This window comes from Bos grunniens, chromosome 23, assembly GCF_055505025.1.
Source record: "Bos grunniens cultivar Pamir isolate PY7600 chromosome 23, Bosgru_T2T1.0, whole genome shotgun sequence".
Lineage (NCBI taxonomy): Eukaryota > Metazoa > Chordata > Mammalia > Artiodactyla > Bovidae > Bos > Bos grunniens.
Window position 1 is genome coordinate 25,247,940 of NC_141187.1, and position 18,221 is coordinate 25,266,160.

Consider the following 18,221-nt stretch of genomic DNA (forward strand, 5'->3'; position numbering starts at 1 on the left):
TTTAGGATTGAGACAGTCCCAATCATGGAAGCAATGAAACTTCCATACACGTAGTACTTCATTTCCTGACAATCAAAGTCATGTGCTAATGATGACCTTAGGCTCCTGGCTACAAATGTGAGACAGGGCTGACAAATACCCATCATGGGCTCTGCAAAACAATATGTGACAACTTTTAGGCTAAAAACCCAGTTCCTACCATAATTACTGAGTGACTAGGCAGTGCATCATGTGACCTGGCTCTGACAGGCCAGGTACAATGTTCTGCAGAGTCCTCAGGGACACTGAAATGTGGGGCATGTGTTGTTTACTTAGGGATCAAGGAGATTTCTGTGAAGTTTTAAAGACACACATATATTATTACTGATTATCCCTCTCTGAAATTCTCCTACAAACTATCACGAGAGAATTTTCCTTTTGCAATTTTAAAAGTATGCATAAGATTAAAACACTTTCCATCGAGTTGCACATTTGGATCAATAACATGTTAACATCACTGATATCTAAGATAACAAAGCATACAAATTAAAGCATGGAAATGATGTCTCATCTGAAAAAGGACAGTGGTGTAAAGGATGCGTACAGACAGCTATTCCTGGGCAAAGAAATACAAACATTTAAACACTCAACAAACCAATGTTTATTGAACAGGCTTTGAGTCAGGCATTTTTATAAGTCTTCCTCTCCTAGACAGAGTAAGACTGAAAATACTTTAGATTTGTACAAGATCACCAATTTTTTCAATGTGTTTTTACCCCCGTTTATTTCTCCCATATGGGGGTGGGGAAACATAGTCGCTTATACATTAACACTACAAGTCCGTCCTCGCAGATGTTGAAATTTAAGTGTCAGGAGACTGGATGTATTGCAAGAAAAAGGTATTAAGCTGAAAGACAGACTTAGATGTGTTCATTCATTTATATATACACTAGTCAGTTATGGCACATTATCAGAAGTGTACTATGTCCTAAGTACAAAGGTTACAAAAATATTGTAAAGTCTATCATCTAATACAGAGAAGACATTCATGAGAACATACCATTTCATAACATAAAAATGAGTGCAATAATGATGATATGAATGATAGAATGAGCCAGAAGAAAAGATACACTAAAACCTACTGAATGGAGACAGAAAATGTTCATAGTAAAGGTAATCCTTGGGCAAAGGCTTGAAGGACAAAGATTTGAAGTGACTAAAATAACTTCTAACTCTGGTCCTGCTCTTTACCAGCTATGAGACCTTGGAACCAATCAATAATCTCTGTGGGTCTCAGCTCCATCATCTACATGCTGATACAGATGATTCACACAATCTCTGAGGTCTAAGATATCATAGTTATAAGTCCACTATTGGGGAATTTTCCAGAAGTTGTGTAACAAGTTGCTAAACTAGATTTATGATCCAGATCTCTAGAATTCCCATATTCATGAAGGTCTTAAACTAATTTCTGTCTTGTTAAAGTCATACGCATAAGATTATAAAAAAGTAGCTATTTTGGGGAGGGGATGAGATGTATGGAGAGAGTAACATGGAAATTTACAATACCATATGTAAAATTAAACAGCCAATGGGAATTTGCTGTACTAAAAAGAAAAGAGCCTGGTTTAAAAATAAATACAGGAAAGCATTTACAGCAAAAAAATCTATTCATAAAAATCAGTTCAGTTGAGTCGCTCAGTCGTGTCTGACTCTTTGTGACCCCATGAATAGCAGCACGCCAGGCCTCCCTGTCCATCACCAACTCCCGGAGTTCACTCAGACTCACGTCCATTGAGTCGGTGACGCCATCCAGCCATCTCATCCTCTGTCATCCCCTTCTCCTTCTGCCCTCAATCCCTCCCAGCATCAGAGTCTTTTCCAATGAGTCAACTCTTCGCATGAGGTGGCCAAAGTACTGGAGTTTCAGCTTCAGCATCAGTCCTTCCAATGAACACCCAGGACTGATCTCCTTTAGGATGGACTGGTTGGATCTACTTGCTGTCCAAGGGACTCTCAAGAGTCTTCTCCAGCACCACAGTTCAAAAGCATCAATTCTTCAGTGCTCAGCTTTCTTCACAGTCCAACTCTCACATCCATACATGACCACAGGAAAAACCATAGCCTTGACTAGACGGACCTTTGTTGGCAAAGTAATGTCTCTGCTTTTGAATACCTAGGTTGGTCATAACTTTCCTTCCAAGGAGTAAGCGTCTTTTAATTTCATGGCTGCAATCACCATCTGCAGTGATTTTAGAGCCCCCAAAATAAAGTCTGACACTGTTTCCACTGTTTCCCCATCTATTTCCCATGAAGTGATGGGACCACATGCCATGATCTTCGTTTTCTGAATGTTGAGCTTTAAGCCAACTGTTTCACTCTCCTCCTTCACTTTCATCAAGAGGTTTTTTAGTTCCTCTTCACTTTCTGCCATAATGGTGGTGTCATCTGCATATCTGAGGTTATTGATATTTCTCCCAGCAATCTTGATTCCAGCTTGTGCTTCTTCCAGCCCAGCGTTTCTCATGATGTACTCTGCATAGAAGTTAAATAAGCAGGGTGACAATATCACAGCCTTGATGTACTCCTTTTCCTATTTGCAACCAATCTGTTGTTCCATGTCCAGTTCTAACTGTTGCTTCCTGATCTGCATACAGGTTTCTCAAGAGGTAGGTCAGGTGGTCTGGTATTCCCATCTCTTTCAGAATTGTCCACAGTTTATTGTAATCCACACAGTCAAAGTTTGGCATAGTCAATAAAGCAGAAATAGATGTTTTTCTGGAACTCTCTTGCTTTTTCAATGATTCAGCAGATGTTGGCAATTTGATCTGTGGTTCCTCTGCCTTTTCTAAAACCAGCTTGAACATCTGGAAGTTCATGGTTCACGTATTGCTGAAGCCTGGCTTGGAGAATTTTGAGCATTACTTTACTTCACTATAAATATATAAACACTGTAAAAACTGATTTACACATTCACTCATTAGCCTCACTCTCGACTGTATGACTGTTAGTGTTAGAAAAAATAAATAAATGAATAATATAGTGGAAAAAAAGCAATTTTCTGCAGATTTTGGACTCACTTGTGTTCTTTATTGCTTTAGAAAACAACACAGCATAGCTCAAAATCCAGCCCACCCCATGAAACTCATGCCTTCTCTTCACTGGTCTCCAGCTACAGTGACTGCTTTTCTGCCTCACAACCATGTAAAGCGCATGCCTAGCTCTGCCTCAGGACTTCTGCACCAGGTCTTCCTTCTGTCTGAAACTTTTTTGTTCAAATCTTTGCAAGTCTAGCTCTTTGTTGTCTCTATGGTCTCAAGTCACACCGACTCTTCAGAAAGTTGTGTGCTGACTACCTAATCTATAGTGCCAACACCTCTCTTCAGTTCACTTCTCTATTTAGTTTCCTTCAGAGCGTGCATTGCCATCTAAAATTATGTCCCCTTTTATTTTGCTATTTTATTGTCTATTTCCCCCAACAAAAGAGTACAAGGAGGAATCGTATCTGTCTGGCTCACTGCTGAATACTCAAGTCAGCGGAAGAATGCTTGTCACTGAGTTGGCATTCAGTGAAAGAGAAAGTGAGGGAAGGCTGGAGGAAGGGGATGGAAACAGGGGTAAATCTACTTTCTCCTTAAACCTATGATTCATTCCATTTTATTGTCCAATAGAAAGCTTGCTACTCATGAAAGCATGTAAAAGTTTGATGACATCACTCAATAGAGACAACTGTTCATTTTCAAACATGAAATTGAATCTGTTCAATTGTACTTAAGACTGTGTATTTTAAGCCAAAACATGAAGTTGTTAAAGAATAGGTAAGTGGCATTAAACTTATTAGAAGTTACTCTCCTTCAGGAAATTTTTTTCTTTGTTCAACATGCAAAGTAACATTTTGTGTCAAAAGTATATTTGACAGCCATTGTAAAAAAAGTAAAGAACTTCCCTGGTGGCAGGTAAAGAATCTGCCTGCCAATGCGGGAGATGCAGGTTCAGTTCCTGGGTTGTGCAGATCCCCTGGAGAAGGCAATGGCGATGCACCGCGGGTTTCTTGCCTGGGAAATCCCATGGAGCCTGGCAAGCTATAGTCTGAGGGCTTGCAAAAGAGTCAGACACAACTGAGTGACTGAACAACAACAAAAATAAAGACGTTAAAAGCTGGAATAAGATGGTCAATTTACTTTCCTGATTTTATTCTTTCTGCTGTATCTCCTACTACTAACCACTCCCTTTTTCTTGCAAATCCCTCCTTTTGTTTCAAGACATTATTTTTTCTTTTCATTGTCCATCTACCTTTATAGCTGTTTATTCTCCTTTCTCTTTCCTGAGCTCAGCTTCCTCCCTTACCCTTAAAAGCCGTCTCTATCTCACAGCTTTGATTCCATATGTTTGGCTGATGACCCTCAAATATATATATTTAGCACAGTCCTCTCTTCTGAGCTTTCTCATTAATCTATTTGTCCTCTATATATTACCACTTATACATCCCACTGAAACTTAAACTTAACATTTGTGTCTAAAGGTTTACTAGGTGCCTGACACTGTTCAAGCACTTCCACCAAAGAAGCCTTTAATAAATAAATATTGTCGTTGCTGTTGTTCAGTTGCTAAGCCATGTCCGACTCTTTGTGATCCCATTAATTTACTCAGTTCCTATAAAACTCGATAAAATAAGCCTGATTATTATTGCTCCCATTTTAGAGATAAGAAAACTGAAGCAGAAATAGCTCATGTAATTTGGCCGAGTCACTCAACTAAAAGGGCTTCTCAGGTGGCACCAGTGGTAAAGAACCCACCTGCCAATGCGGGAGACATAAGAGACACAGGTTCTACCCCTGGGTCAGGAAGATCCCCTGGAAGAGGGCACAGCAACCCATAGCAGTATTCTTGCCTGGAAAATCCCATGGATAGAGGAGCCTGGTTGTCTACAATTCATAGGGTGGCAAAGAGTTGGACATGACTGAAGTGACTTGGCACACACACTCAACTAAAAAGTAGTGGGAAGGAGGTTTGTCCCAGCCTCGCCATGGACCCAGATCTCCCAACCTGAAACCTAGGAAGTATCATCTCCTCACCTCACATCAAAATTGCCACTTGATTCTAGGAATTTTTTACCTCCGCAGTACTTCCCTAATTCATTCTTCCTCTTTAGCTCCAGTGTCTTCACTCGATCTTTCACAGATTCTTTTCTGAAACACCTTATAGCCTTCTCACTTTTCACTGTGCCCCTTCCAGTACATCCGTTGCATTGCCAAAACTGATGGCTCTAAGACCGGACCTAATAATGTCACTTCCCTGCTTAAAAATATCCAGTGCCAGGGCACTGCCTTCATGAGAAAACCCAAACTCTTTAACATAATGCATAAGGCCAAGAAGCTTCATTGGCTACCACCATTTTATAAATCCTACAATCCAGACATACCTGTTTTCTGCAATTTCCTGAAGGTATAATGCTTGTCCACAAATATGGTCTTTTCAGATCTCTTTTTTTATCTTTAATCCCTCTCCACATCGGAAGAGGTGACACTTTCAGTTATGATTTTATTTGTCTCTGCTGCTTTATTGAGACAGTTCTTGAAAGCCAGGTTCATGACTTCTACGCCTGTACATCCAACCTCTCTCGTGGAACTTGGCACATGGTAGGCAGTGAGCAAAATCAGGATGAATGATAGGATGGACAAACAAGTGAAATACTTTCAGCTTATCTTAAGTGTTTTATCAGACTAACAGGACAACCACTGAACAGAGAATGAAATTGAGTTTGGCATTTGTGATGCAGCTGTAGCCCTTGAAGCGGAGCTTTGATCTTAAACTTCCCATCTAATGCTAACATTATGATTCCACCCTACTAAAAGTCAATTGGTACCTTTTGCCAGCACCAGTTGCCTTAAAAGCAGGACCACCAAGAAATATAATTCCACAGTGCCGGGACTGGGATCAAATGGCATCAGATAGCAGACAGTCTCTGGCAGTGCTCTGCGCCAATGCCCACATCTATTAGGTTTCTTTGCTAACTAGTCTTATTATCTATTTCATGTCGGGATTTCTTTAGGGTGTGGTAGGATGGGACAGATGGGTTGAAAGTCTCCCTTCAGGCATCATACACACAGGACTGGGCAGATGGGTTCCTTTTGGATAATCAACCTTTAGGCCTGGAACACATGGACAAGCAGAGAGAAAAAGAACATGCCATTGTCTAGTAACAGATGAAAGTGTAGTTGGGAATGGGCAAAACTAAAATAGGATTTGAAATGTGTAAGTCAAAACTGGAAAGTGCCACTGTGTCATTTCTCTTCTAAGGTACAAACTTCCAGGCAGCAAGTTTGAATTACAGTAATAAGTGACTTCAGAGACCTAAAAAAAACTTATGAAAAAGACCTCTCTTAGCAACTGAGGATGTCAACGTAAAATAAGTTTTCCAGTAACGGGAACAAGGCTCAGTTTTATTTAATATTTCAATCAGTTAACTGGATGAGGATACAGAATATTAAACCAATGAGCAAGTGACATCAATCTGGGAGGAAAAGATCAGGAGCCAAAAGAATTTCCCCACTGTGGAAAGATGGATTGAAATAGAGATGAGTAAAAAATATTGCGCTTACGTCTCCTTAAAACCCAGGTGAAAACAAAGCAATGCTTATGCAAGTGTACAACACAGAGATCTGTATTTGAGGCAGCACATGTAAAAACAGTAGGAGTTAGAGGTGACAATGCGGTTGGCATAATGAAGCTGGAAAAAGCTGTGGCTGCTTTAACAGAAGAACCATTCTCCACCAGTGAATGTGATGGAGAGCTTTCAAACCTCACTCCCAAACACTGCCCTCCTCCTCTCACAGCCCTGGGATGCAGCTGACCCACACACAGGACATCAGTGAGCCTTGACTCGGAGTTCAGGCTGGGTTTGACTAAATGGTAGCGTGAGCAGGAGACAGGGGAGGACAGAGCGTGAAATCTGGGTATTTATTCCCAGACGTCCTTCTCAGTACCAAGTGTGTCCCAGTCACACACAACTTAACACTGCTGTCTGACAACCAACTCCATGCAGCTTCCTGCATCTCTCATTCAAATAATGAACTCTTTCTTCTAGATTCTTTTCTCACCTAGGCCATTACAAAGTATTGAGCAAAATTCTCTGTGCTATACAGCAGTTTCTTTTAGTTATCTATTTTGTATATAGTAAAGTATATATGTCCATCCTTACACGTGAAATCTTGAAAAAAAAAAAAAGTACAAATGAACTGATTTACAAAACAGGAGTCATGGATATAGAAAATAGACATGGTTACCAAGTGATAAGATGTGGGAATAAATTGGGAGATTGGGACTGATATATACATGCTGCTGCTAAGTCGCTTCAGTCGTGTCCGACTCTGTGCGACCCCATAGTCGGCAGCCCACCAGGCTCCCCCGTCCCTGGGATTCTCCAGGCAAGAACACTGGAGTGGGTTGCCATTTCCTTCTCCAATGCATGAAAGTGAAAACTGAAAGCGAAGTCGCTCAGTCATGTCCGACTCTTCGCAACCCCATGGACTGCAGCCCACCAGGCTCCTCGGTCCATGGGATTTTCCAGGCAAGAGTACTGGTGTGGGGCGCCATTGCCTTCTCCACATTACACTATATATAAAATAGACAACTCACATTTTTAAGTTGGCTACGCACTCCAGTATTCTTGCCTGGAGAATCCATGGGCAGAGGAGCCTGGCAGGCTCCAGTTCATGGGGTCGCAAAGAGTCAGACACGACTGAATGTCTAACATTTTCACCCCTTCAATGTATCAGACTTGGTTAACTCATCACCCCAGATCCACTTCTCCTGCAACACCCCTCAATTCCCAGGGGGAGGACCCTCATCTCCTAGCCCCACTGCATCTGTGGCCCTTCCATCAGCTTCCTAGGGAGTCATAAAACATAACTAGATGGAAGAGTCCATGGGTTTGTGGGGCAGTGGGAGACAAGTGAGTTGCTTGCCTTCTCCCCAGCTTTCTCTCTTTACTGTCCCAGGCTGAGCACATCAGCTTCGCTCCCAGGTCGGTTCTCTGAAGGATCTGCACTACCACAGCAACTGAAATTCTCTTCTGGGTTGGTTGATCAAGGGCTAACCAACCCATCCTACGAGATCTTCTGGAAGGGTGAGCCACAGGTAAAGTCTCACTCAGAGAACTAAATGGAGAATTGATGTGTGGCCTGGTGGAAGCAAAAAGAGCCCTGCAATGAGCGTGAGGACCCTGGGGTCAGATGACTGCAGATAGCGGTGGACAGGAGTGACCAACAAATGTCACCTCTGTCTGTGTCCAAAGCTGGCTGGGGAGAACTTTTGCTAGTAAACTTCCTCCTTGCCTCAGCCTTCTCCAGACCCCCTTAAGCAACCTGCTAGAGACACTATCCTCTCCCAAAGCCTCTCTCTGCTCCCAGTCCTGCTGCCCTTGACTCACCAACTCTCAGCTCCCCACCAGCAATGAGCATGCAGGCCACGCTTAGAACGTTGCTTCTGTCCACAGGGAATTCTAGAGTCCCCATCACGTAGAGGCCTCTGAGGGGCGGAAGATCAGTATCCACAAGAACAGTCCTGTCTGCAGAAGGAAAAGAAATTGCTCAGACATGTAACCAAGACAAGAATTGCCTCCTCTCCTCCAGTGACTTATACTGGGTTCTCCAGGCAGCTCGGGAGCCGCTGGCATTGCTGCTTGGGCCAGGTCAGGGCCAGAAAGTGGAAAAACAAAGTGTTTGCAAAGGCTAGGCTTTCCTGAAGTGGCAGAGGAAAAGAGAAGAATGAATACATTCTTCCCCTGCTTTGCAAACCAAGGGGCATGGCCAAAGGCATTGCTTATGACTCTAACCCTGCCCCAAGCCTGCTTTAAAGCAAGTGTCCAGATAAGCTCCACACCCTTTGTCCCTGCCCCTCCTGAGGCTCTGGTGTTTGAAAGGTAGACAACCACACTTTACGACCTTGACCTCTAAAGTCAGACTATCTGGCTGTGAATAAGCTGCTACTGACTAGCTGCCTGGACCAACTATTTACTCCTCAGTGCCTCAATTTTCTAATCTATAAAATGAGAATGATAATAAAAATATCTCTTCATTCATAGGATGTTTGTTAAGATTAAATGAATCAATAGATATAAAGTGCTGAAGAGGATTAGGAAGACACTCTCAATCCCCCATTCCCACCAAGAAAACCAAGTGCCTGTTACATGCTCAATAAACGCTTAATACATTCATTATTTGTATTGTTTTCAGTAGCTGGATGAACTCACAGAGTTCATGGGGCAACTTGAAACCATTATTATTCATCTCACCTTTCTAAAAGTAGCTTCCATATAACTTCAGGAGAAAAAAAAAAACATTGGTTTTTGCTTGAAAGTGACAATAGAATAATACATGAATAAAAATTCTCTTTTAAAACAATAAATGCTTCATGTGTGCCAAAGTAGTAAGTGTTACTTTCTGAAGTTCAGTAGTAATTCAGCCCAAATTGAAGATATCAAATAAGCGTTTCTGCTTACATCTTAATACCATAATCACACACGCAAAGATTTTGAAGGGATTTTCTGAAATTTATTTTAATGAGATATAGTTGATTTACAGTCTTGTGTTAGATTCTGGTATACAGCAAAGTAATTCAGTTAGGCATATATATCTGTGACTTTTCATATTCTTTTCCATTATAGGTTATTATAAGACATCGAATGTAGTCCCTTGTATTATACAACAGGGCCTTGTTGTTTATCCACTATACATATACAGCAGTTTGCATCTGCCAGTCCCAAACTCCCAATCTTTCCCTCCCCTGCCTCCTCTCTCCCGTGGTAACTACATGTCTATTCTCTATGGCTGTGGGTCTATTTCTGTTTCATATTTAAGGAATTTTTAAACATAAGCTCACATCTGATTCCAGAAAACAATGCAACCTGTTGTTCTTAAGGCCCTGCCCCACAAATTGACTTCTCAGGAGTTGTCTTCTCTCATCCCTGCCTTCTGTCCGAGGGATAAGACCACCACACCTTCCCATGGCAGACACTGCAGGGTTGTAAACCAACCATTTCCCTTTTATTCCTGGGTTCATAGTCAACTTTTTCCACCCTCCTCTCCAATTAAATGAAGCCATGTGGCTCAGGGTAGCCAATAAAATGTAGGCAGAGTTGAAGTGTGACATCTCTAGACCTGATCCCTAAATTCTCCTAAATACACCTTTTCCCTCCCCTCGTGTCTCAGTTAAATAGCAGAACGCTGGCTCTCAGGATGTAAGGATGATCCAACAGCATCCGCACCACACACTCATCCATCTGAAGCAACAAAGTTTTAGATCTGCTATTAAGTCTCCGCATTGGATCCACCACTCCTCTATGGAAATCTCTTTCTTTTACTCTCTATTGATACCCTGGACCTTCTTATAACACACAGCATTAAAAAATTTTATGATAATTACACACATGATTATTGCTTATAAGGAAGGAGCTGTCACTGGGCTGATCCTCAATGTAATTATGTCTTTCTCTCCCAACTGTTATTCCTTAGGAGAAGACAACACCCCTTTTAAGAAATCCCTAGTGCCTCTTATGACATCAAAGATAAAGCTGTGCCATAAATGTTGCTCAGATATGCTGAGTTCCCTACACACCTTAAATTTCCAAAGTTTATCAGTGACTGATGTAAAATGAATAATCAGACTAAACAGATGAAAAAAGTATGTATTTCAATTTCACGTCTGCTCCTTTTCATACATTCAAACAAAAGAGTGAAATATCTAGAGAATGTTATAGGTTTCACATACATTTTGTAAGTTCATAACTTTACTGTGACTTCAAAAGCAAGACAGAAATTACTTCAAGCAAACACATTTAAATATAAGAGTTCGATACAAATAACCTTTGTCTCTTCCAGTCTGTGGCCCATTCTGCCAGTGTTTGACTATTGAACCTGATTGTACAAAGTAACTTAACTTCTTCAATAAATGTGTTCTCTCATCCACAAAATACTGACAACACACATACACACACACACACACAAGATGATATTAGGCTTCTTTTGAATATACCTTTCAGTTAAAATGTGACAATTACATGGAATTTAAAATCTTCCCTTTGGTCTTTATCACGTTTCCCCTTAGAAGACATTTTTCCTAATTGTCTTGCCTTCCAAATATACCAATAAATTGCCCACGAAGCACAGTTAGCCTAACTATTATATGCTCTATGACAACACAGACTATACCTGTCATGGTCACACTGAGTTGCTGAGCACATAGAACAATACCCAGACTTTGGTAGGTGCTCAAAAAATAACACCAAAGAGTGCACGCACGCGTGCACACACACACACACACACACGTACACGTAAAATCCAACAGCGATTAGAAGCAAAGAATAAGATGAAGAAGAGTAGAAACACTATTCTTATTTCTTTCAGTGCCAACTGCACTTTGAAATTTCCTGGATCCATCTAGTCACACTTCTTTCTTGCTTCCTTTCCTTCCTCAATATGTGCCACATCTTGCCGGGTGGTGAGAACTCAAAGATGAGTCAGACATGTTTCCCATCATCAGATGAAGACAGATAAATAAACACAAGGCAATATACTTGAAACAACATATTTTTTTATTATATGGAGATTAACCTCATCTTCATTCTCAAAACTTCAAAATAGAAATTCTATGTGCGTATTACAACAAAATTCTGCAAAGATGAAATAAACCTTTGACTTATAAAGATTTATATCAAGTAATTCTCTTTGCATTACAATAACAGACATGACAGTTGGCATTGCAATTGATGCAGACAAAAAAAAAATCATCCTAAAGTAGGCTCCAGAGCAGATCAGGTCCAAAACGACTCTCAGCTATAATGACAGCTTCTAGAGGACCTCTCTCTGCTCCAGGTGTAGACAATTAGGATCAATATGCCACATTGTCTAGAAGTACCATGCTTTCCAGGAAATTACTCAAGATGTTTCAGAGAAAACATTCAGAAGCAGTTATGCATACAATGCACTTAGAAACATGAACGATGGATTATCTCTAATGTAACTGTGGCCCAATGCTTTTCACCTTGGCTTGACTTGGCCAGTGCTCCTGCATCCTGCTCTGTCAGTGACCAATCTATCCTACTTAAGAGAATGAGCACTGGCATATGGAGGGAACCATCTGGAATTTCTGTTGCTCGATGGGAGGCTGATGGGGGAACAGATCTGGAAAGAGACTCCAAAAAGAATTAATGAGTACCAGATGTAATTAAAGACTGCTTTGCCCCCAAAGGAGCTCAGGACCAGCCATGGGGTAGTGCCTTTTGGTTCCGAATTACACCCTCTTTCCACTCGTTCATCCATCAAACACTAACCATCCCGCCATCTTTATTCTAGTATTTTTTCCCCAAGCAGTGCTTGGGGTTTTTCACCCCTAAAAGCGTTGTATTTTGACAACAAGAAGGATAAACCTTTATAAATAATATCTTTAAAATTAATACTGAGAAAGAATTACCCAACTTTCCCCATGTATCAAAGGCAAGGCAACTACAAAAAAAAAAAAAAAAAAAGAAGCATTCATCTTCTGTAAATGCATAGCTACCCTTAAGACCAGAAAGCTTCAGCCAAATCAAAAGACAGATATCTCTAATGGCAAGTGAAGTCTTCTTTTGTATCAGAAATGACCTGACTACCATAGCATTGCATATAATTTCAACTCTAGATTTAAACTCAATTTTTCCCCCAGCAAAGTCAGAAAATCAAGGTCACTATTGGGTAGCATTTCAAGGGTCTGACATTCATCTAAATCCTGTAGAAAAAGACCAAGGGCAAAGGACACAGATCCTGAGAATAAAACGGGGCACAACTGGGGGCAGGCAGACCCACTGCTTGTGTGGGATTCATTGTATCAGGTCCATAACTTGGGTGGTGAAGACAGTTTCCATTACAAACCTGCTGTTGGCAGGAACACAGCCTACACCAACTTTGGACATGGCTCTGACATCAAGGGGAAAGTCACGGCACACAAGGGCAGAGTAGAACATACAAGGCTATTTGCAGGCTTGCTATTTTCCTGCACCTTCCATAATTAACAAGCTTATTTCTATATTCAGTCTTAGCTCCAATACTTTCTCATAAATATGTGAACCAATGGAAAAATAAGTTTCAATACCATTTCAATCACTATTAAATGACCCAATCTTCCTTTTTGAAAAAGAAAAGAATGTTTCTGTCTCTAAAGTAACTATTTTAGATACTTAGATATACATATGTACACAATGATTGGTGATGTTTTATCTCCTTTATGTTTGGTTAGCTTTTGGTGAATCTCACGATTTACCCAAATATCCTCTCACAATTAATGAAAACATCCAAGAAAAGTTTGTTTATGATGGAATGGAAATTGTTACACATAAGTAATTCATAGGAATGAAAGGTTAACATTAACGAAAATTAATGTCAAATAGACTTTATTAACGTCAAATAGAAAATTAATGTCAAATAATTTACAGAGATGCTGGTATTTATTTATCAAGAATTCATGCTCTTGTAGAAAAAGCAGAACAAAGAAGTGCTAGAAGATAAGGATGCAGTTTTTCTATAACTATATTCTTTGCAAAGAGCTGCTAACTTTATAGCTTGACTTTTTCTTCAAATCCACACAGGTGGTTTCTTTATTCTACTCTATCATTTTTTTTCAAACTGATCTTAAAAATAGGCAGTTTTCAAAGCACCCTGAGGCACATGATTCAAGACTGAAAGCCAGCTTCCTTACACCTGAAGAAGAGCCATCTGCCTGTCTGGTGTGTGTGTGTGGAATGGGGCGGGGGGCGGGGAGCGGGGGCGGTGGGAGGCTGCTCATCTCATTCTCACCTCATGGGAAGAGTCCAATTTCAACTTTGGACGATAAATTCCCATCCCACTCCCTACATACACCATCTCAGTGTCTTTCTCCATCACAGACAGACATGCATAATTCCCACAGCAGAATCAACATTTTAAATTATGATATTTTAATTGATCAATAAAATGTTTAACATACAGTGTTTATCTCTTCCTCTAGTCTATACCATCTGTTCTTCAAAAATAGTTTGAATCTATTTAATAGGAAGGTCTTTAAGTAAAATTACCAACTGTATCAGATCAGTCCTCTAAAGCCCGAATTCTGAAAGGGAAATACCAGAAGGTGCTGCTGTTTTTATAGAAATAGAAAAGAATCTGTGCCTTTTCTCATTCCAGGCTTTCTTTGTTTTGTTATGTTTTGTTTTAATCTTGAGATGCTGTTATGCCTCCATTCTCTCCATTAGGCTTCAAAGAATTCAGAGCAGCCAACTTGGTATTGCCTTTTTAAAAGACAACTTAATATTTTAAAAAATGGATGTATAATTGACATTCAAAAGCTGAATATATTTCATGTATAAAACTTAGTGAGTTTAGAGATGCACATGTATTCATGTCCCTGGAGAAGGAAATGAAAACCCAATCCAGTATTCTTGCCTGGAGAATCCCATGGATGGAGAAGCCTGGCCCACTACAGTTCATGGAGTCACAAAGAGTTGGACATTAGTCATGCTTAGTCAGCTACTGAGCATGCACGCATGCGTATACCCATGTAACATCACTACAATCTAGGCCATAAACCTATCCATTCTCTCCAAAAGTTTAACTATTTAATTAATTAGGCCTTTTAATTAATTCTTAGTTTGAAATAAGAACACAAGATCTCCTCTCAGCAAATTTTAAGTATAGAACATAGTACTGCTTACTATAGGCATTTTGTCGTACAGCAGTTCTCTAGGACTTATTCATCGTGCATAACTGTACCTTGTACCCTTTGACGAGTATCTCTTCATTTTCCCATCTTTCTTGTCCATCCACCACTAAATTAAAAGATGGGCAAAGGAACTGAGTAGACATTTCACCCAAAGAAAAAAGACAGACAATAGATACATGAAAATACACAGGGCTTTCCTGGTGGCTCAGTCGTAAAGAATCTGCCTTCTAATGCAAGAGACACGGGTTCTATCCCTGGTCCAGGAAAATCCCACATGACACAAAGCAACCAAGCCCATGCAGCACAGCTACTGAGCCCGTGCTCTAGAGCCCAGGAGCTGCACCTACTGAGACCAGGCACCACTACTGAAGCCCGCATGCCCTAGAGTCCATGCTCCACGAGAGAAGCTACCACGATGAGACGCTCGTGCACCACAGCTAGAGAAAAGCCCAGCAACAAAGACCCAGCATAGCCAACACTAAATAAACTGTTTAAATTATAAATTTACATTATAAATAAAAAGAAAATGTGCTCAACATCACTAATCATTAGGGAAATGTAAATCAGAACTACAAGATATTACCTCACAATGCTTAGCATGGCTTTTAACAAGAAAAAAAAAGATAAAAAACTGTTGGTAAGAAATTAGAGAAGGAAATGGCAACCCACTCCAGTATTCTTGCCTGGAGAATCCCATGGACAGAGGAGCCTGGTGGGCTATAGTCCATAGGGGTCGCAAGAGTCAGACACAACTTAGCAACTAAATCACCACCACCAAGAAATTGGAGAAGAGGGGACTCTAGTACACAGTCGGTGGGACTGTAAATTCGTATAGCCACTACGGAAAACAGTATGGCGGTTCCTCAAAACTTAAAACTAGACCCACCACATAATCCAACAATCTCACTTCTGGGTATTTATCCAAAAAAATGAAAACAGGATCTCAGGGATATCTGCATGCCCATGGTCACTGGTGTTACTATTTGAAACAAGGGGTCCAGGGGTTCTGATAGCTCAGAGGACTCAAGACTCAAAAAGACAAGCAAACGAGACAACAACAGCAAAAACCTAGACCTTGCAATCCCCAGAAGACCTAAAAGTGAAGAGTTTTTGATAAATGTGAGGTCAGGTATTAAACTAGAGTTTGGCTTTATACACATAACTCTATCGACCTCAATATATCATTAATGAATCTGTATTAACCTGAAGTTTTGTGATTAAATTCCTCTCCAACTCTTGTAGTGAATGATGCATTCATATGTGAAGAGGCATAAACTTGTAAATCTCAGGTAACTCAATTATTCAGTTTTTATTAATATATGCAGCAGTTAGTGTTAAAGCCAAATGAGGCACCAAATTTATTTTCCTATGTGAGCTTTTGTTTTGATTTGTTTCCCTAAGAAAAATAATGAAACCAACTTACAGTAATTAAATATGTTTTAATAATTTAATCCTGAAGAAAAAAAAAAAACATGACAATCTATGAAATAAGTGATTCACTCCTGAATGAGGCTGTTTAGGCATGTGGCAAACATTATACTCAATGAATTTATTTCCCCCATGAGCAAAAAAATCCTCTCTTTTCGTCTCTGCTTTACACTAGAAAGAGCAATGCATCCAGAAAACTATGAGATTCTTTATTTTTCTTTAATATTATTGATTATTTTTTCTCAAGCTTTCAATTATTTCTCTAACTGACAGGGGGAGGGGAACTCTCCAAAACATCACTAAATTCCTTAAAAATAAAATGCTTATACTCTATTTGTTTTTAAAACCATATGTATTATTTAATAAATACATAACTGATGCTTAAAAGAAAACTTAGAATATAGTACTTGACTAATAAATATTAAGTAAACAATCTCTATTCTACATTTTAATGTGTTGTAACTGGAGGGGCGGTGGTGAGGAAGATACCCCTTGTCCAAGGTAAGGAGCAGCGGCTGCACTTTGCTGAAGCAGCCGTGAAGAGATACCCCATGTCCAAGGTAAGAGAAACCCAAGTAAGATGGTGGGTGTTGCGAGAGGGCATCAGAGGGCAGACACACTGAAACCATAATCACAAAAAAACTAGTCAATCTAATCACACAGACCACAGCCTTGTCTAACTCAATGAAACTAAGCCATGCCATGTGGGGCCACCCAAGATGAGCGGGTCATGGTGGAAAGGTCTGACAGAATGTGGTCCACTGGAGAAGGGAATGGCAAACCACTTCAGTATTCTTGCCTTGAGAACCCCATGAACCAGTCCATTCTAAAGGAGATCAGTCCTGGGTGTTCTTTGGAAGGAATGATGCTAAAGCTGAAACTCCAGTACTTTGGCCACCTCATGCGAAGAGTTGACTCACTGGAAAAGACTCTGATGCTGGGAGGGATTGGGGGCAGGAGGAGAAGGGGACGACAGAGGATGAGATGGCTGGATGGCATCACCGACTCGATGGACGTGAGTTTGAGTGAATTCTGGGAGTTGGTGATGGACAGGGAGGCCTGGCGTGCTGCGATTCATGGGGTCACAAAAAGTCGGACATGACTGAGCAACTGAACTGAACTGAACCGAATTTATAACTTCTGAGCAAACTAGTCTATATTTTCATTCCTAAATTCAGTGTTTATGTTGTTGTTGTTGTTCAGTTGCTAAGTCATGTCCAACTCTTTGCAACCCTATGCACTGCAGCACATCAGGCTTCCCTGTCCTTCACTATCTCCCAGAGTCTTCTCAAACTCATGTCCACTGAATTGATGATGCCATCCAACCATCTCATCCTCTGTTGCCCCCTTCTCTTCCTGCCCCCAGTCTTTCCCAGGATCAGGGTCTTTTCCAATGAATCAGCTCTTTGCATCAGGTGGCCAAAGTACTGGAGCTTCAGTTTCAGCATCAGTCTTTCCAACAAATATTCAGGGTTGATTTCCTTTAGGATTGACTGGTTTGATCTCTTGCAGTCTAAGGGATTCTCAAAAACCTTCTCCAGCACCACAGTTCAAAAGCATCAGTTCTTCTGCACTCAACCTTCTTTAGAGGTGTTCATTGTTCTCAACATTTCCATATTTTCCATTGTAATGTATTTTAAAAATTCCCAAAGCCTTTAAGAATTTCTTGGTAAATTCCAATAAATTATATCTATTTAATGCTTTGTGCTTCCAAAATAAGTCCCAATAAAGCCTCAATAAAGAACTAATGTAAGACAAGAACACTGTCTAATCCATCTATTACTATTAGTCCAAGAAGCTAACAGGTACAATGTAATGGTCACCTAATTAGAATTCAGAGACCTGAATTTGAATCTCAAATAAGCCATTCCTCAGGAAAATTGCTTAGATTTCGCTGATTTTCTGTTCCCCACATGCAAAATAAGAGAAATAGTACTTCATGGAGGCAACAGTAAGGGTTAGGTGGAGTACTATCTAATTAGGTGGAGTACCGTAAGAGTATTACTGTGCCTACACTTACCAGGCATGAAAGGTTTAGCTATCATTCGTTTTTTTAAACCTGATATATATTTTTGAGTGCTCTA

At 40.3% G+C, this 18,221-nt stretch overlaps 1 protein-coding gene across 9 annotated transcripts in view; it reads right to left on the reverse strand.

Moving 5' to 3' along the window:
• Positions 1–18,221, reverse strand: part of PKHD1 (PKHD1 ciliary IPT domain containing fibrocystin/polyductin) — a 443,740-nt gene that overhangs the window by 154,265 nt on the left and 271,254 nt on the right. For all 9 annotated transcript variants that reach the window (XR_015152761.1, XM_086370763.1, XM_086370767.1 and 6 more), the window contains one exon: positions 8,411–8,548. Coding sequence is in view for 8 of the 9 variants with exons in the window: in XM_086370763.1 (XP_086226889.1) it covers positions 8,411–8,548 (138 nt within the window). In the remaining variant the exon portion in view is untranslated. The remainder of the gene's footprint in view (positions 1–8,410; positions 8,549–18,221) is intronic.